The sequence below is a fragment of the Xiphophorus maculatus genome, chromosome 22 (assembly GCF_002775205.1).
Source record: "Xiphophorus maculatus strain JP 163 A chromosome 22, X_maculatus-5.0-male, whole genome shotgun sequence".
NCBI lineage: Eukaryota > Metazoa > Chordata > Actinopteri > Cyprinodontiformes > Poeciliidae > Xiphophorus > Xiphophorus maculatus.
The window spans coordinates 1,938,315-1,956,462 of record NC_036464.1 but is presented as its reverse complement, the minus strand read 5'-3'; the positions used below and the strand labels follow the sequence as shown (position 1 = coordinate 1,956,462).

At 37.0% G+C, this 18,148-nt stretch overlaps 1 protein-coding gene across 2 annotated transcripts; it reads right to left on the bottom strand.

Moving 5' to 3' along the window:
• Window positions 1-793: 793 nt before the first annotated feature.
• LOC102217531 (NLR family CARD domain-containing protein 3-like) lies at window positions 794-17,929 on the bottom strand. Of its 2 annotated transcripts, none has more exons than XM_023327898.1 (13): window positions 17,594-17,929; window positions 15,411-15,542; window positions 15,134-15,250; window positions 13,792-13,914; window positions 11,916-12,032; window positions 11,429-11,504; window positions 8,074-8,296; window positions 6,110-7,904; window positions 5,778-5,951; window positions 4,893-5,066; window positions 3,461-3,634; window positions 2,713-2,759; window positions 794-2,590 (listed from the first exon to the last, which is right to left on the bottom strand). In XM_023327898.1, exons 2-13 carry the CDS (start codon window positions 15,497-15,499, stop codon window positions 2,046-2,048), a joined length of 3,654 nt encoding a protein of 1,217 aa, XP_023183666.1. In that variant the 5' UTR covers window positions 15,500-15,542; window positions 17,594-17,929; the 3' UTR covers window positions 794-2,045. The 2 variants fall into 2 exon arrangements, with proteins under 2 accessions (XP_023183666.1, XP_023183667.1); XM_023327899.1 differs by having other exon boundaries at window positions 6,110-7,889.
• Window positions 17,930-18,148: the final 219 nt, after the last annotated feature.

Below are 18,148 nucleotides of genomic sequence, written 5' to 3'. Positions count from 1 at the left end.
ACTTGCCAACAAAGGAGACATAATTCTCAATTTGACTCTCTAATCATTGATTTTCCTTTACTGTCAACTCCAACTGTTCTAACCAGTCTCACCACTCAGAGTATACACCCATAAGCATTTCTGTAAGTAACTTTGGGTGAGGTCATCAGCCAACAATAAGCATTATCTGACTTACCCAATGTCTTTCACCACAGGGAGAAGCAGCTTAAGCAGTATATTTTCCCACCAATCTGTATTTCAAACAACAGACTACCTTTTACCTAAAACATTCACAAATTACTCTTTACTAAACATATTAAATATAAAGTCCACACCTTTTAATTAATGACCATTTATGTTTATTACATGTGTCTAGGGTTACCTAGGAGATGTTATTTTTTCAAAAACTTTGGATACTTGCATATAGGACACTAAGAAATCTGCAGAAGTTAAATATAAACTATTTAGAAGGTACAGAGTCATGTACAAAAACCTTTCAGCATGGAAACCCGTGCAGATATATCAAGTCACCAACTTTGCAATAATCCATTCTCCTGAATGGGCATACTGAGCATGAATGATGTGACTACGAATAAGACAACTCCTTTTCATCAGGAAGGATGCTGTGGGAGTATCTGATTAGTGTTGCCAGACTCAGGAGAATGGGAGTTTAAGATGACAGAGCAGCAAAAGATCCAGGAGTTCTTAACCAAGAGTAATTTTTCTAAGTTGAAGAAATAGTAGAAAGTTAACAGTAACATCAGTTAGTTTAGTTCTTTCATTTAGGAGAGAAGCATAGCTGAACAGACTTGAATTGAATTCAAATACTTTATTATTCCTGGGGCACAATTTGCTTGCAGTAGTTTCCAAAATCCACATGAAACAATATTACTCACAAGAACAAAGCAAAAGAACAAATCACACACATATAAAACATTATGTCAGTACTCCAAGAATTACACTAATCTAGAACTATTTAGAACTCAACTGGACTGAGAAGATCAACTTGTTAGGTGGTAGAAATTAGGTTACATTCTGTCATTCTGTAATCCTGATCTGTAATGATTGAGTACACTCAGTGGTATACTGAGTGGATAAGAGCAGTAAAAACTGGAGGAAGGTCTGTTAAATTACAGATTAATTAAAATCTATTAGTAAACAAGAAATCATATAAACAAGAGAAAAAGCTAATAATACATTTAAACAACAGAGTAGAACTATATAATTAAATGTATTATTATTATTAAAGCTAATAATATATTTAAACAACAGAGTAGGACTATATAATAAATTTTTTTTTATTCAATACGTCTGTTCTCTAACATGGGTACATCAAAAACTGGTGTTTTCTCCCTTTTTCCCCTCTTCATTTCTCCAATTAACGGTACTAATCTGTCTTTCTTTGTTTTTGCAGGTCAATACATATCAATGAAATTCTTTAGGCAATTTACAGGGATACAAAATGATACATATTTTTAGAATCAAAACCAGACTTGAATAGGATTGAACATAGTCATTCAAGAACACATTCACATTCTGATAAAGGCAAGCTACTGGTTTATAGCCACAGTTACAGACTCACTGTGCCCCAAAGATGTTGTCATCAGCCTTTCTGAGCAATGGCAGCAGTCAAGGTGGGTGAAGTGTCTTTCCCAAGGACACAATAAGAGAGGCAGATACAGTGGAAATCAAACTAGCAACCCCCCATGGTTCCAATATTGTTCTACCATTGTTCCAATATTGCTATGTAGAATATTAAACATCTTTTCACTACATTAATTGTGCTGTGACATATTGAAACACATGTTATAATCAGAAACATTTTCAAAATATGTATATGAGAGAGAAAGTCTTAGGTGTCTGAGATTAATTTCTGTGTAATAAAATAGGATCAATAATTTTTAATAAATAAATTGTGCTACTGAATCCTCTTGGTTAAAGTTATGGTGAAAGAGTCCCAACCACTGATGCAGAAAATATTTGGTGTGTAACAGACAGAAACAGAACATCTATATCCAAGAATAATTCTAATTTCCATGTGTCTGTTTTCTCAGAGACTCTTTAACCTAACACAGACAGACTGAGGAATCAGGAAATATTCTAAATCCAGCATAAAGAGGTTCAGTGAATGTGGTGTTGAAGGTGTGGATGTGGATCAGTGTGTCAGATGAGACTCTATAAAAGGACAAAATCCCAGCAGGATAGTCCACATACACTGCTACTCTGTTGGAGACATAGAAGGTGGAGAAGGGGGAGGAGGAAGAGGAGAAGAGGATGGGTGTTTTTTTGGCATTGTGCCACACAGAATAACCCTTATCAGAGCAGAACAGACTCCAGGACTGATGATTCCGTCCAAACCAACAAGCGTCACTGTATCCTCTAATTCTAATTCCTCTGTAGCTCACAGATATATCCACTTCTCCTCTCACCTCAACCTCCCAGTAACAACGACAGGTCAAACCAGTTTGACAAAGCAGTTGAGGGACATCAAATCTGTCTGGATGGTCAGGATAAGACTGACGGTCCTTCACACGTGTAACCTTCTTGTTGTTGTCAGACAATCTGAGCTCTCTGTTCACTGTGTTTAAGTCGATTGTGAGTTGACAAGAATCTGATGAAGAGAATAAAGAAAACCCAGTTACTGATAATTGACACATTTGAGACCTGAAGAATTTGAAAATGGTTGGTTGTGAGATGCTTTGTTGTTAATCATGAAATGACAAACACACTTACACTTCCTCAGACCTGGTGTTAACCACTGGACTCCGGCAGGGTCCACTCTGAAAAGGCAAAGGTTGAGGGGTCAGACCATCAGTCTCGTTCAGCAGCAAGCACAAACATTTTAAGGCACGATAAAAAAAACCTACTTTTTTATTTTACACTTAACTACAAAGAATTACAGAAGTTGAAATGAAAATGTAAAAAAATCACATAACAAAAATAATTTTGAAGTAAAAAATAGATATAAAAACAAAGATTTACATAATACCTATTGAAATTACATATGACAGTATATGTGACTAAGATTACGTGGTAACTACCTAAAAGATTGTTTTTCCTAAGAGAGTAGCTTGGTTCAAAATCCAAAATGGGGAACCACCAAGTAATCATACAGTCTTGAGCCAAAAGCAACTGCTGCCAGTCTTTGAGTGCCAGTCAGACAGACAAACCACTCACAGAGCACTTATGTTGCTCATCCCTCCTGTTACAAATGGGGAGAGGTGGTGGAACCGCAAAAAAGAGATAGATGTTGGTTTAAAAAAGTTAATTCCCAGGTGTGACCTTAAAACAAACATATGTGTTTTTACCACAATGTTTCAGATAATCATTTATGATTTTATCAATTATGGCAGGTCACATGTGGAAACTTATGAGTCAAAAAAATATTTATTTCCAGGAAAAGAAAGAGAAAAAGATAACAGAGCTTGCTTTTTATTTTTTCTCTTCTACTAAATACTCTCTGTATCAGTTGTCTCCATACCTTAGAGTGTTTAATCTCCATTGTGAATCCTGCAGTCCAAACGACAACTGTTTCACTCCCAACTCTCCTAGACAATTGTAGCTGAGGTCCAACTCTTTCAGATGAGAATGATTCATGGTCAGAGCAAAGGCCAGATGAGAACAGCCTTCGTCTGTGATTAAACAGCCCGACAAGCTAAAAACAAAGAAAATTCATATCTTTTTTCAAAAAAGGTTCAGGCTGAATCAAATTTCTACAAAGTTAGGTTTTCCAAATAATAAAAACTAAGAAACAATTACAACTGATTAATAAATCCAATGTGGAATGATCCTGAAATCAGAAAATCTTGAAAAATGTCTTCTTGATAATTAAGAGCTTGTATAAAGATAGATACATTTAGCCCCTACAATTTTGTAAACTGATTGTAATATGTTTATACACATGGCTTCATGTTACAATGTTTGTTTTCAAACATACAAGTATCAAAGAAACAATAAGTAAAAATAACACTTACAGGTGTTTATGAAAAAAGATAAAAGTCTAAAAGATCTTGTATAACAGAAACCAATAAAGGAAATGTAGCTTGTTTAGTAGGGTCATTTTATAGGGACAAATTATTTTTAGAAATAATTTTCCTGACAGGGGTTACTTTATAGCATCTGCTAGAGCACAGGTGTCAAAGTCCAGTCCTCAAGGGCCGCTGTCCTGCAGTTTTTAGATGTGCCACAGGTACAAAACGCTGGAATGAAATGGCTTAATCGCCTCCTCCTTGTGTAGACCAGTTCTCCAGCACCTTGCTATTGACCTAATTATTCTATTCAGGTGTGGTGCAGCAGAGGCACATCTAAAAGTTGCAGGACACCGGCCCTTGAGGACTGGAGTTTGACACCCCTGTGCTACAGGGAAGAAGATGAAAACACTATGAAGGCATAATGAATGGTACTCTGTGATCCAAGTACCTTTCCTGACCAGCATAGCACAGCTCAGCAGCAAGTGTTGAATTGAACCAGTAATTTTGTTGACAGAAATGTTTTGTTTTGTGTTTCATTGGATTCAAACTGTATTAGGAGATGTTGAGATATGGGAATTAATTCAATAAGTGTCTTATAAACCAATGTGAATGCATTTTTATGAATCAAACACTTCTAGTTTTCTTAGCAGGTGGAGAATTTGATAACCCTTTTCATAAATGAGGGCCACATGCAGGGAGAAGAAGTCAATTATCCATTTCTATACTGAGGTATTTAAAGAATTCAACCAGCTCCACTGATACTGGATAACCAATTACTTAACAAGACACTCCAAAATTTTATCATTGTCTGTGCAACACAGCTTTTTTCTTTTGGGGATATTTTCAACACGAGTCCTGTACAAGAGTTTGGGCTGCCAAGTTGCTAACCACTTTCCCATGTCTGGTGCATTTAGAAATGGAATTTAAAAATCTGTAGTTTACCTGAGAATTTCTATTTTGCAGTTTGGACTTTCCAGTCCAGCTGAAAGTAGCTTCACTCCTGAATCTCGCAGGTTGTTGTTACTCAGATCCAGTTCTCTGAGACTGGATGACTGGGAGCTGAGAACTGAGGACAGAACTTCACAACTTCTCTCTGACAGGTTGCAGCAACTCAGTCTGAAGCAGAGTATAAAAATATTTACTAATTTATTTTAAATCAATTCTCTTTAGTTATTTGTACTGCATAGCCTCGGTTCCCAATTAATATCCTCTAAAGACACTTTGCAAAGAAATAATCTGATCAATGCAGTTATATAGGCACATTTAAGTCTTGTAGTGCAGCCAAGTTCAATTGTTCAAACACATAAAAATTTTCCATCTCAGGAAACTTAGTTGATTCCATTGATTCCATTGCTGTAGAGTCAGCAGTCACTCCCTCAGATGGAGTATGAAGTGACAGTGGATAGTCGACCTCATCAAGTCAATCAAGTAAATAGCAGTAGGAACTCCTTTAGGTCACCTTAACTTGCTCTGGATGAGAGATCTCTGCAGAGTTTACAACTCAAAGCAACCACTTTTTCTGACTTACAGAATATTTACCATTTTGTCTTTTTATGATCAACTGCGTGTTATTATATTATTCTGGTTGATTTGAAATAGAGTACATGATTTTATGTGGATGTGATGCATTACTAAATTGAAGGAATGCCATTTTCCTTTAACTGAATTTGGTATAGATTGTTTCCTTGCCTCTTCAATTGTACTAGTTTCTCTTGTAAACTATGTGCTGTCTTCATTATTTTATGCCATTGGATGTGATTTGACGTAGATATAAAAAACTGAATTTGGCTTGAAAGGAAAATTCATTTCCATGTCCCTGATAATTACCTAAGGGTTTTTAGTCTGTGATTTGAACTCTCAAGTCCATGTAACAGAAGGTGCACTCCGGAATCCTTCAGATTGTTGTTACTCAGGTCCAGTTTTGTGACAGTAGTGGACTGGGACCTGAGAGCTGAGGACAAAGCTTGACAGCTTTTCTCTGAGAGGTTACATCCACACAACCTAAGGAGTCAATAATAATAAAAAACTATAAATAAACATAATCAGTTCTATCAACAGCAAATATAATACAGAATAAATACTTGACCAAGCATGTTTGATTTGCTTGATATCCGAAACATACAAATGTATAAATTATTGTATAAAAGAAAAGTATTTACAGAGCTTTGTTGGAGGCTTTAACCACTGGCAGCAGCTTCAGAAAAACTTCCTCTGAAGCAGAGTATTTCTTCAGATCAAACACATCCAGATCTTCTCCTGATGACACTAAGATGAAACCCAGAGCTGACCACTGAGCAGGAGACAGTTTATCTGTGGAGAGACTTCCTGAACTCAGAGACTGTTGAATCTTCTCCACTAGAGAACGATCATTCATTTCATTCAGACAGTGAAACAGATTGATGCTTTTTTCTGCAGACACATTCTCATTGATCTTCTCCTTGATATACTGAACTGTTTCATGATTGGTCTGAGAGCTACTTCCTGTCTGTGTCATCAGACCTTGTAGGAGTCTCTGATTGGTCTGCAGTGAGAGTCCCAGGAGGAAGCGGAGGAAAAGATCCAGGTGTCCATTTGAACTCTGTAAGGCCCGGTCTACAGCTTTATGATGGAGAGATTTTAGTTTTGGCATTTGAAAAAAAGTATACTTCTTTGAGGATCTTTGTGCTTCTTCCATCAGGTTGACACCAGAGTTGGTGAAGGTCAGATGAACATGAAGAGCAGCCAGAAACTCCTGAACACTCAGATGAACAAAGCAGAACACCTTGTCCTGGTACAGCCCTCGCTCCTCTTTAAAGATCTGTGTGAACACTCCTGAGTACACTGAGGCTGCTCTGATATCGATGCCACACTCTGTCAAGTCTGATTCATAGAAGATCAGGTTTCCTTTCCGCAGCTGATCAAAAGCCAGTTTTCCCAGAGACTCAATCATCTTCTTGCTCTCTGGACTAAAGTGTGGATCTGTTTCAGCCCCTCCATCATACTTGACTGTCTTCACTTTGGTCTGAACCACCAAGAAATGGATATACATCTCAGTCAGGGTGCTAGGAAGCTCTCCTCCCTCTCTAGCCTTTAACACATCTTCTAGAACTGTAGCAGTGATCCAGCAGAAGACTGGGATGTGGCACATGATGTGGAGGCTTCGTGATGTCTTCATGTGGGAGATGATCCTGCTGGCCTCTTTTGTCTCTCTGAATCTCTTCCTGAAGTACTCCTCCTTCTGTGGGTCAGTGAACCCTCTGACCTCTGTTACCATGCCAACACACTCAGGTGGGATCTGATTGGCTGCTGCAGGTCGTGTGGTTATCCAGAGGAGAGCAGAGGGAAGCAGTTTCCCCCTGATGAGGTTTGTCAGCAGAACATCCACTGAGCTGGACTCTGTAGCATCAGTCAGGATCTCCTTGTTGTGGAAGTCCAGAGGAAGTCGACTCTCATCCAGGCCATCAAAGATGAACAGAACCTGGAAGTGCTCAAAGCTGCAGATTCCTTTGGTTTCGGTAAAGAAGTGATGAACAAGTTCCACCAAGCTGAACTTTTTCTCTTTCAGCACATTCAGTTCTCTGAAAGTGAATGGAAATATGAACTGGATGTTCTGGTGGGCTTTGTCTTCTGCCCAGTCCAGAGTGAATTTCTGTGTTAAGACTGTTTTCCCAATGCCAGCCACTCCCTTTGTCATCACTGTTCTGATTGGTTGATTGCTTCCAGGTGGAACGTTAAAGATGTCTTCTTGTCGGATTGTTGTTTCTGGTCTATGTGGTTTCCTGGATGCTGTTTCAATCTGTCTGACCTCATGTTCATCATTGACTCCTCCAGTCCCTCCCTCTGTGATATAGAGCTCTGTGTAGATCTGATTTAGAGGGGTTGGACTTCCTGCTTTAGTAATCCCCTCAAAGACAAACTGGAACTTCTTCTTCAGACCAGCTTTAATGTTCTCCTCATAGACTGTAGCAAAATGTTCTTAATTTTAAAAAAACAAACAGACAAAACAAAAACAAACAGTATCTTTAACCTAGAGACAATGATTTTATTCTTATTTAGATTTAAATTTTATTTGAAGAGATTTTGTTCTGTCTGATGTATGAATGTCTCATGTGTTCAGGAGATACAATCTTAGTAGATGTCTTACTGCATTGGAGATGGTCAGCCAGGTTATTCAGATTCATTATCCTCAAGAAATTCAGAGTCATTTTCATCAATGCCTCTCTGCTGTTCTTCCTCAGCTGTTCCTTCTCACCTTCCAACAACCCACGTATCTGACTCTCTGGGTATATTTTGGAAACTGGACTGAGAACCCTCTGAATCTTCTTCAGCTCATTTTTCACAAAAATGACAATGTTGTCCTCCAGCAGCTGGAACAGAATAGTTTGTGATTTAAAAATAGTTTTGCTAATGATAGATAGGTGACCAAGAAAGTTCACAACTGTTATCTTGGACACCACCTACATACAACCTTGAGCTGTTGCAAACATTGCATGTAAAGTCATCAGTTCTACTGTTGCTAAACTACAGACAATGCCCCAGTGTATTCATGAAAATATCTGATATTTTAATCATGCCTCACTCTTGGCTATGCTTTTAATGTTTGTCAATTGTTTTAGAAAAAATATATTGGATTTGTTTTATGCAAATGTCAAGGATTCATATTTCTCCAAAATAAGACATCCTCTCTGAAAATCAAACCACATCTTTGTTTATCTATGCTCTTAATATACACCTCTTGCTCAGAGACAATTGGTAAATAAAATGCCTGTGAGAAAGTGGTGACATGAAGCTAACAAGGCCCTGCAGAAATGTTTTGAGGGTACAGACTGGATTGCTCTTTTCCAGCAACATGGAGAGGACATCGACGCCATGTCTGAGTATGTGATCAACTATATAAACTTCTGTGTGGACAACACAATTCCCACATGGTAATGACAAACTATGTATCACTAATGATCTGAGACCATAATAAGAGAGCTTTCTGGCAGGGAGACAGGGAATTATTGAAATCCATACAGAAGCAGCTCAACGCTCAACGTCAAGATTAGACGCAGCAAGCAAAAGTACATGAAGAAACTACAGAACAAACTACAAAGGAATAATTTTAGAGAGATGTGGTCAGAGATTAAAAAGATCACAGGGTTCAAGTAAAGGAGAATTGGATAGGTGGAAGTCTGGATAGATTCTGGACAGATTCAGTTCATTAACAAGCTTATTAACCTTCTCTTCTCCGCCCGATCAGAGATCCCACCCTCCTTTGTCCCATCAAACTTGAGAGGTTTTATTTTCCACTTTAGTTATGAGGTCTTCTGCTTCTACAAGTTGGTCTTCAACCAAATTAGGAGATGTTGCTGCTCTCTTTGCCTCCACCTCCCATGTGTCTGTCTCTAGAGGTCAAGTGAAGAGGCAGCTGGAGAAATTGAACCAGACAAGGCTGAAGGTACAGATAGAGTCAGCCCAAGAGTCCTGAAGGCCTGTGCAGGTGCAGAGCAGCTCTGTAGGATTCTGCAGCACCTCTTCAACCTTGCTTGGCCCAAGAGAAGGTTCTGTTATTGTGGAAGATATCCTTCCTTAACCTGGTACCAAAAAACCTCACCTGCCTTGTGATTTGAATGTGACCAGAACAAAGCAATTGTTCCTTCCTTCAAGCTTTGCAGCAAGATGCTGCATATCTTCTGTGAGTCTGTTGTTGAGAGTGTTAATTCTTCTGCTGTCAATTGTTTTATTCTTGGGAGTACTGATGAACCTCTGAAGATTATGGTGCAAAGAAGGATTTTATGTAAACTCAAGAAGATAATTGGAAGCCTTTGGCATTCTCTTTATTAGACTGTCATGAAAAGCAGCTTCTTCGGTTGAAGGCTTCTTTTTTCATATTAGACTCATAATATAATAACATTTTTGAATATAAGAATATTTTTGAATGTTCATACAGAAAAAGGAAAACAACAATCACAAGAACAAGACAACATTTTTACAGCACCGATACAAAACAGGCAAGAGTACTTTATTCTAACTATTTAAGCTACTTACAATATCTCAAGTATCTTAAATACTTAAGCTACTTAAGTAGCTCAAGTATTTAAAATTGTAAATTATTTTTGTAAATAAGATTTACAACTCATAGCCAGCACAGATCACTTCTCTTTGCCTGGCGCAACTCCTGCATGCAGCTTTTTAGCACATCATCTGGTTCAAACCTGCTACAATTTTGATTTCTGATGGGTTATTATCACTTGCCTTGTTGGATGCAGCTATATCTTAATTATCCTGCTAACTGTGACCAAAATATCAAGAAACTATTTAATCTGTCCTTTGAATGCTAAATATGAATGTTTTTTAAAAATGTAAATTTGCATTTTAGGAAAACTGTATTCCAATGTCCTTGCTCACCAAGTAAGTGTTTGTCTCATTTAGAGAGACTCAACATATCACATTGAGAGCAAATGATCTTCCGGTGAACAAAATTGCTTTAAAAGTGCTAGTAAGTGTTGTCTGACATTTGGGCCATTTTCACTTGTCATTTATTGACTCACCTGCAATTAATGTGTATGGGTCATTAAGACGTATCTCATTCCCTAATGTCAATTTGGTAGCATAACTTATTTTGACATGCAAGCTGACAACATGCTAGCTCATGTCAAACAGCAAGATAAATGCAGGTAATCATAGTAATCAGTGAGTGTTTAAAGGCCTGCCCTGCTCTTTCTGCAGTCAAGTTGTGCATGTATCCGCTGTGTTTACAAACCAATACTCCCTCTATACATCATACCGGTTGACATTATTGGACTTTTAATTTTGAGACAATCCAGAATTTGTTTCCATTTTTTAAAAAGGGGAATGGTGTTTCCCATTCAGACAATATCTCAGTTCTTTTAATACAATAACTTCAGAAATTAAGTTTGAATTTCTGGATCGAAGGGGCACCGCAACCAACCCATTTAAGCACTATATAGTTTCTAGCCAACATCAGTAGGAATTGTATAATCTCTTTGTGGCAGGTGGCTGGGTATGAGTCCAAGGAGACACAGAACTGAGGGAAGGGTTTGCCCTGTAGCAGAGTTATTTTTCTACATTCTGCCTGCCAAAATGCCTTTATATTTCACACTCACATAAGTAATGAAATCCAGTCCCTGTGGCTAACGTACATTTGGGACAGTTTCAAGAACTTCCCAAACATGTATACTTGCTACATATATAAGGCATAGTCAAAATCTCTTTTAATGCTTCTGAATCGGTTTTAATTTTAAATGTTGTGTTCCAGATTAATGTTAAATTCTTCCCTCTATCTTTCCGGTTGGAAGCTTCTTAAGATTCTATCTTATACACTTCTTAACAGGAGATCTTTCCTGCCAATAGCCATCACCATCTCTTTGAAGAACTTTGAACAATGTGACTTCCAACATTTAATTTCAATAAAGTACTTTTGATTTGAACTGAATCTGAATAGCAAATACCGTAAGTAGAACAAACAAAAAAGTAGATTTTGTACATTTACTGACCTTAAATATGGAGTCCAGCTGCATTTCATTGTGGGCAGCTTGACTTCTGGGATCATCAGAATAGTGATGATCCACTCTGTGAAAGAAGCAGGAGCAATTTATTAGTAAATAAATGTACTAATAAATTGATTTCCTAAAATAAATTTCTTAGATTTTAAATCTCCAAATATATTGCAATAAAAGTAATTTTAAAAGTTCATAGCATCAAATAAACACAATACAATAAGATTTAATAAATAATTTAATAATTAATAAGAAGAGGAATATGAAATATAAAGGTGAATGCCCACATAGCACTGGCTTGAACAGTGACCATGGGTTGTGAGCATCACCTTATCAACATCTTCACTAATTTTCTCCATATATAATGCTAGAAAACATCCAATACACCCAATTCAGTACGAGAATAATCTATGAAAAAGATAACAAAGTTCACAATCACATGGTGGAATTAACTTGCTTTACTTAGTATTCAGAAACAACTCACCTTTCTGCTGCTGAAGGTTGATTTTGTTTAAATTCAAACCAAAGATCCTTTGAAACATGGCTTTTAAAGGACACATTCTGGTATGTGTGCTCACTTTCAGCTGTAACATTCTTCATTCTAAGAAAAAAATTCTCTTAAATATTGCTAGCACTTTATTTCACTCAGATGAAGAGTTTTGACAAATTCTATTTGCAGAGACTGTCTGTATGCCTCTAAAGCTATTGGCAAACCCTGTTTGCAGCAAAGTTAATCTGAATTATTTTTTATAGCAAATTAAAAATAACAAAGATAGACCAGCGTGCTTTACAGTGAAATCATGCAAAACAGTAAAAGGGATAAAACAAAAAGGCAATGGCAAGTCAACAAACAAAACACTTAACACTGCAGACATTGCACAGCACACCCTGTGGTAGAACCAATTTTCCACCCATGCTGGAGTTCAGCTTGGGCTGGTCTTTGCTAGCCCAACCAGTGCCTGCTGATTTGTGACGTTAAATTTGGAAGGTTTTTGAAACAGCTTATTTTCCAGACACCAAAACACATTAATTTATTCCCCAAAACAGTTGGATGGTGTTTAAATGCACTCGAGCTGTTTTTAGATGCAGTATAGACTTAAATGAAGGTACAAAAATAGGCAAATTGTAGATTTTGTATAATAGGTCCCCTCTGATATTTTTTTTTAAAACCAAATTTCAAAATACATGGATTTTATCAACTATAATCAGTGTAGCTCTTTATATATCCTTCCCTTTATATATTTTACATATATAAAATAAGTTTAATAAGAAACAAAAGTTTTTACACTAATCATTTGTTATCATGGATGCTTTTTGTGTCAGTATAAGCACCTGGAAAAGAGCAGGGAATGTGTTGGGAGTTTGTTGTATAATTTCAACAATTTCTTACAGGCAAGTGAAGGTTATGGAAGCCAGCATTTCACAGAATGACAAACTGTTCCTATGAACTTTTACTGCATTGTTTCAGAAAATATATTTAACACACTTTGCACTGCATGAAAATAGCAGTAGATGAAAAAGATCTAAACTGACCTTTCAAAAACGGTGGAACTGACTCAGTTTACACAGTTACAGATTAGAATCACTTCACCTTCCTGCAGCTAGATGTCAGTTTTGATTTAAAGATTTAACAAAATATATATTCAAAATTATTTTCTTGTCTTTTAAAAATCATATAGAATATCCAAGCAAAAAAAAAGAAACCTGTAAATTATCATATTAATATTTTTCAATTTAATTATAACAGGGTATTATACTTTAACATATAGAACTATATTTACAACAGATAAATGATCATTTGTTTCATCTGCAGAGGAAACACATCTCTGAAACACATCAACTCTGATCTTCATTGACAAGTTTTGCAGGAAAAAGATTAGCTGTCATTGAAACATCATTTTAATTAATGTCAAAGAGCTAAAAATATGTTCTTTTACTCAGAGATGACTGGGTATGTTGATCTGGATCAGTCTTCTGTTCTTGGTTTTGCAAACTGTCTAAAACACACCAGCTCATTAATAAACCTTCTGTCATCCTCCGTTTTTTGTACATTGTCCGTATTTAATTCCTGGGCCCTTTAGAATAGTTACTTTCTCATCTGGCTCTGCACTCACAGCGTCAAGCCAAAGAGTTGCTAGCTTTTTGTGGCTGTGTGTGACTACATCAGACTTGTATTATTGGGAAAAGGAAAATTAAAGGGGTTTTATATAGTAGATTAAATTATTGTTAGATTATATGGAACTGTCTCAGACATCAATGGCTTATAGGTAACTTTGAAGTAGGTTTGTTAAAATAATTTCTATCTCTATTAATATTTTAGTTCTACTTAAAATAGATATATTTCTAACCTTAGAGCTCACCTTTCTGAGGAGGGTCCAGAAGATTCAAAGTCAATATGAAAATCATAAGAGTTCTCGCTCACAACTGACATGAGGTCAGGCTGTGGTTCAAGTTCAGGTTCAAGTTGGAATTTCTGATGGGTCCTGAAAATAGAAATATTATTATAACCCATTTTATAAGATTCTGTTTACACAACAACCATTGGATGAGAGTCCAATATGGACAGTGAATAGAATGAAAAAGGGGACCTAATAATTGTCTTCAACAATACCGGGGCTTTGAGATGCGTCGCGACTCGCGGTGACAGTCGCAGTATCATGTCTTATATCAGGATGTCTGATATAAAGACAGAAAATCTTTCTATCTGTAAGTGGGACCGACTCAAACTGCCTGTAGCGAAATGGGCATTTGGGAGAATGATTAAGTTAAAGTCAGAAGTTTTTTCTGCAGCCGAAACATTTCTGTGTTTAGGGGCAAGGCAGGTTTTGTCCTGCTATTGCGAGGACAATTATGGAAATATAGATAGAAACAGTTTTTCTAACGTCAACATCAGACCTACGTTTTTATTCACAAACCAGTGTATGAAAAAATATTCTTGCCCATAATTTGATAGTTAGAGGCACAGATCCGCCCCCCTCCTCCTCACCATGGACCCGGAGTCTGAACAACATGGAGGCAGAGAAACTCAGAGTAATTAGACTGAGGGCAGCAGACTATTTTATTTTGCTAAATTATTATATTTAGCTAAATATTATTGCTGAGGGGCACAAGCAGGCCTTCTGACAGATTAAAATAAATAATACAGATTAAAATAAATAAATAAATAAATAAATTTTTGGAAAAACAAAAAAACTTCAAAAAGGGCACTAGGGGCATCAAGCATAAAAGGGGCAGGTGAAGCCCCCCCCCCTCTGCACATGCCTGACCACAGGGAAAATGAACTATTGAATGAAAAAAAATATATATATATTTGTACATATATATATTCTTTTTCTTTTCAAATTAACGGCTCAAAGTGAAACCACAGGGAGAATGAACTATTGAATGAAATCTAATTTCTATCATAATTTTATTGTTGTTGTTCCCATATCAGTTGAAATAAACATTCTTCTACATACTCTGCAACAGTGACCCAATCAGAGTAAGATAAGTTCAGGCCAAATATTTCACTTTAACAAGAAAAAAGTGTTTAATGAAGGCGTCTAATCAATGAGGCCCAAAATCAACAAGACCAGAGCTGTTAAACATGAGATAGAAGCATCCAGGACTCCTCCAAGAACATCTGTTCTTTCCACCTGGTCAGAATAAAAACATTTCAGGCTGACTCAGTGTTAATAGTTGCAACAGTTGGATACAGCTCACCTCTCTGGTGGTGGAGGTTGATCTGATTTAAAATCCCACCACATATCCTTTGAATCATGGCTTTTGAAGGACAGGTCCCTAAATTCATGCTTGTTTTTAAGTGTGACTTTCTCCATCCTAAGAAAAGAAATATAAATGTTAAAAAAACAGAAAACCTTTATAGTGGACAGGGCTTATCGGTTTAAAAAGCTATCATTAAAACTGCTAAAATATAATTTGTTAGTGTTGCTGTTAAGTGGATGTAAGTTCTTGTTAAACAGAGAGATGGTGACCTCACCTCTGACCTTTGCTCTGACTCTCATCTTCACCACACAGAGTGGTTTTAGAGGGAGGGACTCCCTCCTCTCTGTCCTCACACTGATCCATGCTGCTGAATTCACATCAGCTCACACACACTTTCTCCCTTCACCTGCAGAGGAAACACAAAACAATTATCTGCACGTCATCTCTGATCATCCTTTATTTAATGAGATGGAAACAGATCAGCAGCTCCTCATTTTCCTATCAACGACCTTGAAAAGCTCTCCTAGACAGCTGAGATCTTTTTCTGGGTCAGTTTTCTCTGCTTTGATGTGCAAACTGTGCTTTGTGAGGTGGAAACTCAGCTTGGAGACTGCAGCTCCAAGGAGGAGCTTTGGGAAAATGGGCTGCACAATTATATAAGATCATGAATAAACATTCTCAGAAAATATTTCCTATTCCACCATTAAATTTGCTGCTCTTCCCTCTGTTATTCTTTCTTTGTGCTTTTGCTCCTGGTCCTACTTTTTCCATGTGCTCTTCCTTACTTGTGTATTACCTTCATTCCTTAGATCTTTCCTTGCTTGTCTCCTATTTACTTTCCTTTCTTTCATCCTTCTGGCATTACTTTCTCTGTATTTCCCACACCATGGTTGAATCTGGATCCCTAGAGATTCCTGATGCATTTTTGTTTTGAAGATTTTAAGCTAAATTTAAAGGGCTGGAAATCCAGGACTGTTGACTGCAATAAAACTTTGGAATTGTTCATGAAAAAGATCCAGGAACCTGGCGAACATGCTGGTCAGTGACCCAGTTTGTGTGAAATCTTCTGATCCGGATTAAAAAATGAAGGTATTTGATTCCACTGATGCAATGACCAACTTCTTCTGTTTTTAACCATGACTGAATACATGGGACTTTGGAATGAGTGACCTATTGAGTTGTAATTTGTCTAGTCATACACAAACCGATTAGTTTTTGGGTCATGATAAACTCCGACCTACACACTGCCATATAAATATACTTTTACACAGTGAACAGCACCCTGTTGTGAAGCCAAAACCAAAAGGAATGGAGCAACAGTGAAATCCAGGGATAATTGAGCCTGTGGGCAGCAGGAGAAATATATCATGAATTTGAAAATATTGGAGGCAGAAAAGTGAAGCAACTGAAGCAGGATCATAAAAGATCAAAGGTCACAATAATCACAGTGGATCAGATGAGAAGAGCAATAATGGTGGATTTTACTGAACTTGGTTCTGAAGAGACAGCAACTTTTAATCACACAGCCCAATAAACATAGAGTGAATTTAAGATGAAAATATTATCATCAAGTTATTTCTAAAAGTCTTTATTTAGGAAATATAACTCTTAACTCTAATGATTGTCAACACCTAATGGGTTGACACTGTAGAACAGTACAATGATCACTTTTGGGATGAAATAAACCTTTAAATCTGATTACTGCAAATAATTGTTGTTTTATTGGTGGAATCTTTAGATCCAATATGAGTCCTTTTGTGCTTTATGATGTAAAGCACTTTGAACTGTCTTGTTGCTGAAATGTGCAAAGAAACTTGACTTTTAGATTATCTGTCTTTTTTCATGAATTCCAGTCTTAAATGTTTAATATGCAAAAGTTTAAAGTTTTATATTTTCTGATCTGATTCAACACACCTTCAGGTATTCAGCTGTTATTTTAATCTGCTCTCTGAACAGTTGATATTTTACAGCTGCTATAAACAGCATATATGACAGAGAAACACCACAAGTTCTGCTTTTATCACTCTCTACATTTATCAAATGGGCCTTCATTCTTAAAGGGACAGAAATACATTTTAAAATGATCCAGAAGGTTTAACTGGTGGCAGAATCTTAAAGAGACTGTTCAGGTTTCAAGTGGATTTTTGTATCTGTACAAATCAATAGCAAAACCTGCCCACAGTTCTGCTTTTAAGCTCTGAGATATTTAGGTTTTGGTCAAATCATTTTGGAACTGGTTGGGTCCACAGAGTTCTAACGATCTAAATATAAAAACCAACTGTTTATCATGTTGTTTAATTCCAGTTCATCATCAATCTTATAATCCTGTAATTCAGTCTTGAAACTGTAGAGATGAAACTTTGTGCTGAAATCATTAGTGAACATGTTCTCCAAATGCACATAGGTGAAACAAACAGGAAAGTTCCTCAAGACAAATAGGAAACAAAACAAACTTACAGTTTGTTGAAATGGTCCAAAGAAGAGTTGAAGAAGAACATCTGAACAACAGACTTAGACACAGGTGATCTGCTTGAAAGGAGGTGGAGCTCCACCCATGATGGAGGTGGGGCAGTTAGGCAGCAACAGGAACAGAAGTGGAGTTCCTGGAAACTTCAAGGTTCAAAGTTTTTTTTCCTGATCCTCAAGAAGCCATTTGGTTTCCAGCTTCAAGTCAGACATCAGAACAAAAAACAACACACACACTAAACAGCAGCTCTATTTCTTGGTGTTCCTATAAAAACCTTAGAGAGCAGCAGGATTCAATGTGTTCTCCAGAGTCACAGTGTGTCTCTGTGCACTGAGGAATCCAGTCATCTTCACCCTGCAGCTGATTCTGGTGGTCAACAGGAACAATGAACTGAGGTGTGCCTGCAGCTCATTGTGCCAATGGAGTTAATGTTTAAACTAAAGAATGAAGTTTAAGTCCAGATCAAATAAATAATCTGACAAGAAATGGAAATAAAACCTCCAGGTTGCCTTTAATCAACTTTTTGTTCGAATTGATTGTGTCTC